Source organism: Gymnogyps californianus, chromosome 24, assembly GCF_018139145.2.
Source record: "Gymnogyps californianus isolate 813 chromosome 24, ASM1813914v2, whole genome shotgun sequence".
In the NCBI taxonomy this organism is placed as follows: Eukaryota; Metazoa; Chordata; class Aves; order Accipitriformes; family Cathartidae; genus Gymnogyps; species Gymnogyps californianus.
Window position 1 is genome coordinate 3164536 of NC_059494.1, and position 5921 is coordinate 3170456.

Below are 5921 nucleotides of genomic sequence, written 5' to 3' on the forward strand. Positions count from 1 at the left end.
CCTGGGGAAACTGAGGCAGGGAGACAGGGGTGCAGCTGTCCCCAGCACAGTGGCCCCTGTCCCCACCCCGTGATGCCCATCCCAGTGGCCCCCAGCCCCTTCCCACCTGGCTCAGGCTGTCCCCTGTCCCTGTCCCCATCTTGCCTGGCACACGTCCCTGTCCCCACCCCACAAGAGCACATTAAACACTGTCACTCAGTGCCACCGCACACTTTCTTCTGCGTGTCGTCCTACGAAGTCCCCGAGGATAAGGCAGTGACAGGCACCGTGTCACCCAGCCGTGCCCGTCCTGCACCCGCTGTGTCCCCTGCCCGTGCCCCCTCCCATCCAGGCCAGCCTGCTGCCCCGCAGGGCCACCCCGGGGCTTGCCCACCACCCTCTCCCACCCTCTGGTGTTGCTCACTGCTGGGTGCCCCTGCTGAGCACCCACAGGGGCTAGGGGAGGCCTGGGACCCTGCGGGGCTCTGCTTGGCTTGGGGACGCCTGGCATGGAGATGCTTGGCATGGAGACGTCTGGTATGGGGACACTTGGCGTGGGGACACCTGGTATGGGGACAGACAGCAAGGGGACACCTGGTATGGGGACATTTGGTATGGGGAGACCTGCCATGGGGATGCCTGGCATGGGGACACTTGGCATGGGGACACATGGCATAGGGACGCTTGGTATGGCGATGTTTGGCATGGGGACACCTTGGTGTGGGGACACATGGCAAGGGGACACCCGGGGTGGGGACACTTGGCCAGGGACGGTGCCTCGGGGCCCCTGGCCGCCCACCCGGGACGGGGTGCCCGGCGTGTCCCGGGGCAGGATCGGGCCCCCGCGGCCCCACGTGGGAGCCCCCCACGTGGCGGCACCCCCCCCGCTAAAGCCCGCCCCTCCCCTCGGCCCGCCCCTCCTCCTAATTGGTGGCGGCGCTGCCCTCCCCTTCGCTGATTGGCTCCCGCCGCCAACTATGAATCCGGCGCTGGGCGGGGGCCGGAGATCGCGACCGGGGATCGCGATCACGACTGGGGATCGCGACAGACCACCCCCCCACCCCGCCACCCCCCCCGTAAGTACCGTCCCCGGGACTTCGCGGTAGTTGGAGGGTGGAAAGCGGGCCCGGGGGGGGTTCCGGGCGCTCCCTGGGGGGGCTCCGGGGGTTCCGGGGGGCTCCGGGGGTCCCCGGGTCCGGCCCCGCAGGAGAGCCCTGCGGCTTCAGGCAGGACAGCAGGGGCTGGGGGGTCCCAGGTGTCCCCTGCCTGTCCCCCCTCTGTGATGGGTGCCCCGGAGCACCCCAGGGACCCCGAGGGGACCTGCCCCCCGGGACCCAAGGGGACACCCCCAGGGACCCAAGGGGACCTGCCCCCCCCGGGACCTGCCCCCCAGAGACCCAAGGGCACCCCCCCAGGGACCCAAGGGGACCTGCCCCCCCCGGGACCCGCCCCCAGAGACCCAAGGGGACCCCCCCAGGGACCCAAGGGGACCTGCTGCCCCCCAGGGACCTGCCTGCAGACCCCTCCCAAAGCCCCCCCAGGACTTGCCCCCCGGGGTGCACAGGGCCAGGCCGGGGGGACAGCAGGGCAGGGACGCTGCCCTGTCCCCCGCGGGACCCGGGGTGCAGCCGCGTGGCAGTAGGACACCCCAAAGGGCAGAGATACTGCCGGGGGGGGCGAGGTGGGGAGGGGGGGCTGTCGGCTGCTCTGCTCCCTGTGGTGGGTCCTGGGGCTGCCCCGGCCGAGGTGACAGTGACCGGTGGCACGTCCCCGCCGCAGGCTTGCGAAAGGCGAATCCAGCCCGGCTTCCGGCTGAATCACCCAAAAACCCTCTCCGGCCCCAAACGGGGACAGGGGGACCCAAGAGGGGACCCACTACATCCCAGCAGGGCAGGAGGCCAGCCCCATCCCCAAACCCCTTCCAGACCCCCCCGTGACACCCCCTCGAACGGCTCGGAGGCCTCCAGCTGCCTCCCACTCATGTCATGAGTTGATGGGTCTCAGCCCCCAGAGGAGTAGGGGCTGTGGAGGGGCGTGCTGGGGGGCTCAGCCCCACCACGTGCTGCTTTCCTCGGCACGGTGAGGGGCATCCGTGGGACTCAGCCACCCCTGGCACCCCGTGATCTTTCTCTTCCCGCCGCAGCCGCCGCTGCCATGTCGGCCGAAAACGCCGTGCCGGCAGAGAACGGGCAGGAGCTGAAGGTAGGGGTGCAAGGAGGGGGGGGGGGCTGCGGGCATCGCTGGGGGCCCCGGCTCACCGCCATCCCCCCCCACACCCCCAGCAGAGCGTGGTGAGCCGGGTGGCCAGCCTGGCCCTGGTGAGCTCTGCCTACGGCATGGTCTCCACGGCGTACGCCTCCACCAAGGAGAGCCACCCCTACGTCAAGTCCGTCTGCGACGCCGCCGAAAAGGGGGTGAAGACGCTGACGGCGGCGGCGGTCAGCGGGGCCCAGCCCATCCTCACCAAGCTGGAGCCGCAGAGTGAGTGGGGCTGGCGGGGGGGGGGGGGCAAGCACCCCGTGGGTTTTGGGGTGCCCAAAAACTGGGCCTAGCATTGCTTTTGCAAGGCAGCAGCGTACTAAACCCCGTTTATTTTCTCATCTCCAGTTTCCACCGCCAACGAATACGCCTGCAAAGGGCTGGATAAGCTGGAGGAGAAGCTGCCCATCCTGCAGCAGCCCCCGGAGAAGGTAACGTCACCCCTGGGGGACACGGGGGGGGGTCCAGCGCTGGGTGAGGTGCTGGGACAAGGCGTCCCTCTGCTGTCCCCTCTCAGGTGGTGGCAGGGACCAGGGAGCTGGTGTCGTCCACCGTGAGCGGCGCGGTGGGCCTGGCCTGCGGCGCGGTGCAGGGCGGCGTGGAGAGGACGCGCTCGGCGCTGAGCACCGGCGTCAGCACCGTGGCGGGCTCCCGCGTGGGCCGGCTGCTGGCCACGGGGATGGACGCGGTGCTGGGGAAATCGGAGGAGCTGGTGGAGCGATACCTGCCCGGGACAGATGAGGAGCTGGGTGAGTGCCGACCGTGCCGTGCCAAAAACCATCTCCCAAATTTGGGGGTGCCAAGTCCCCCCCCCGGGACTCCAACCCCATTGCTCAGCACCGCCCCGGCATCACTCGCACCCGGTGCCCCTGCTTAGCCCCCCGCGGTGGTGCCTAGGCAGCTCTGCCATGCCAGGGCAGCGCCGAGCCCCACGTGGTGCCCACGGCCACCACGACACCACGCAGGGGACGGTCCCCACCCGGCGGGAACCCGAAGCTGGGGAACGCGGCACGGTGATGGGTGAACTCTCACCTGGAAACCAGAAAGCAAATATAGCCCCGTGCCACCCACCCCGGCTATTTATAGCTTGGCACGGGGTAGTGGTGGGCAGAGCTGGCCCCGTGTCATGGCAGAGGTGACCGGAGAGGCCACTTGGCTTTTTGGTGACACCTCCACATGACCTGGTGGCCAAGCATCCCGTGGGTGGGCAGCCCTGTGACGGGGTGCGGAGCTCAGGCGGGGCTCATGCCAGCGCCGGCGGTGGGATGCTCCGGTGCCCGGCACGGGATGGTCCAGCCACGCTGTTCTCACCCCCTGGCCCCCGCAGCGGTGGCGGCAGGCGTGGAGGCGGCCAGGCCGGAGCGGCAGAGGCGGCGGCAGAGCTACTTCATCCGCGTGGGCTCGCTCTCGGCCAAGCTGCGGCACCGAGCCCTGCGGCTCTCGCTGGGTGAGCTGCAGCGTGTCCAGCACAGCGCCCAGCGGGTCCTGGCCCAGCTCCACCGCATCATCGAGCTGGTAAGGATGCGGTGGGGACCGTGCCAGTCCCGTGCCAGCCCGGCACCCCCCCGGTGTGCTCCCACCCTGCTGTCCGTTCTCCTAGATTGAGCAGGGACGGCAGGGCATGGATGGACCCCTGTACGGCACCCGGCAGCATCTCCACCGCATGTGGCTGGAGTGGAGCCAGCAGGATGCCGTGCCCATGGAGGAGGGCGAGGTACGGGGCGGGGGTGCCATGGAGGACACCGAGGTATGGGGTGGGGGGGCTGTGGCCATGGAGGACACTGAGGTATGGGGCAGGGGTACCCATCGAGGACACTGAGGTGTGGGGTGGGGGGACTGTGGCCATGGAGGACACTGAGGTATGGGGCAGGCGTACCCATGGAGGACACTGAGGTGTGGGGTGGGGGGCCATGCCCACGGAGGACACCAAGATACAAGTTGAGGGACCATGCTCATGGAGGAGACCAAGGGACGGGGTGGGAGGCTGTGCCCATGGAGGACACCGAGGTATGGAGGGGGGGACCATGCCTGTGAAGGACACCAAGGTATGGGGTAAGGGGCCTGTGCCCACGGAGGACACCAAGGTACGGGGGGCCGAGCGGGGCCGGGCAGGGGGAGCATCGCGCCCCGGGGCCGCCGCTGCCTGCTTGCTGCCCGCTGGCTGCCTTGCAGGTGGAGGCACGGACGCTGGCCATGCTGCGCGGGCTGCTGCGCCAGCTCCACGTTGCCTGCACCCGCCTGGCCGCCGGCGCCTGGGGTTTACCCGGCAGCGTGCAGGAGACGGCGGGACACGTCCGGCATGGCATGGAGGGCGTGCAGGCTTCCCTCTCCCGCGCCCGCTCCTTCCACGACCTGTCGGGTTTGGTGCTGGCGCAGAGCCGGGAGACGGTGATGCGGGCGCAGTTGAGCATCGACGAGCTGCTGGAGTACGTGGGGCAGCACGCGCCCCTGCCCTGGCTGGTGGGACCCTTCGCCCCCGCCCTGGTGGAGTATCCGGAGGATGTCCCCATAGAGATGGCCAAGTGGGAGGGTTGTATCACCGTGGGGGGGACGCACCAGGTGCCCCCTCCCTCACGGCTCTGCAACCGGCACTGAGCCACCGGCGCCACCCAAACCGGGGGAGCACCCCCACCCGCCCGCAGCAGTGAACCCCATCCCCGCTGGGGACGAGGTGAGGATGGACTCGGTGACCCGGCGTGGGACCCCTGATGCCGCAGCCAGGGACTCGTTCGGGGAGGGAGGGGACGGTGGCATGCAGAGGACGCAGCGTGTGCCGAGCCCTGCCCGTCCGGGGCTCCCTGTGGTGTCCCCAAGCCCAGGGAGCATCAGGATTTCTTGTCTTCGCAGCTTCAAAGCACTTTAAAGAGAAAGAAAACAACTTTTTAGGCCTTAAAATGACTCACAGCCTGTAGCGCCGGCTGCGGCAGAGCCACCGCGTCGTGCTGGGCTCTCCGGGGGGCTCGACAGGGGTGGCAGAGCTGGGGGCTCGGGGTGACCCCACAGGGGAGGGTTTTGCTGGCGGGGTGCCGGGATGGGGAGAGCGGGGTGGGTGCCGGTGGGGTGCTGAGATGGAGGGTACCAGCGGAGTGCCGGGCGGCTGGACTGTGAACCGCGGCCGTGTGGCACTGAACTTTGTCCCGGTTATCACCACCACGGGGCTGGGCCCGGGGTATCCCCGACATTGCAGGCGCAGCGTGGCCACGGCACCTGGTGGGGTGGCACTGGGTCCCCCGGGACTGTCCATCCTCCTGCCACCGGCACCCACTGGGACCAGTCTGACCTTCTCCACTGGGCAAGCTGGGGCGGGGGTGAACACTGGGAGCTCTGTACTGGGGGATCCCCCCAAGGGGAGGGTGGGTTTTGCGGGGGGGTCAGTGCCTGATCTGTCCCAGAGGGTCGGTGTCGGGGGGGTCGGTGCAGCCTGGCTGGGGGGATCCGGGCCCGGGGAGGGGATCGGGTCCTGGGAGGGGTCAGTGCAGCCCGGTCCCAGGGGGAATCTTGTCCCGGGGAGTCCCGGTTCCGGGGGTGTCGGTGCAGCCTGGCCCGGGGGAGTCCCGGTTCCGGGGGTGTCGGTGTAGCCTGGCCCAGGGGATCCGGTTCCAGGTGGATCGGTGCAGCCCGGTCCCGGGGGATCCAGTCCTGGGCGGCCGGTGCAGCCCGGTCCGCCCGGCAGTCCCGGCCGG

The 5921-nt window shown here is 69.9% G+C and overlaps 1 protein-coding gene across 1 annotated transcript; it reads left to right on the forward strand.

Moving 5' to 3' along the window:
* Nucleotides 1–2133: 2133 nt before the first annotated feature.
* LOC127025444 (perilipin-3-like) lies at nt 2134–5120 on the forward strand. Its single transcript, XM_050910431.1, has 7 exons — nt 2134–2181; nt 2262–2460; nt 2587–2669; nt 2756–2987; nt 3566–3753; nt 3839–3952; nt 4411–5120. The coding sequence occupies exons 1-7, from the start codon at nt 2134–2136 to the stop codon at nt 4831–4833; spliced, it is 1287 nt and encodes a 428-aa protein (XP_050766388.1). The 3' UTR covers nt 4834–5120.
* Nucleotides 5121–5921: the final 801 nt, after the last annotated feature.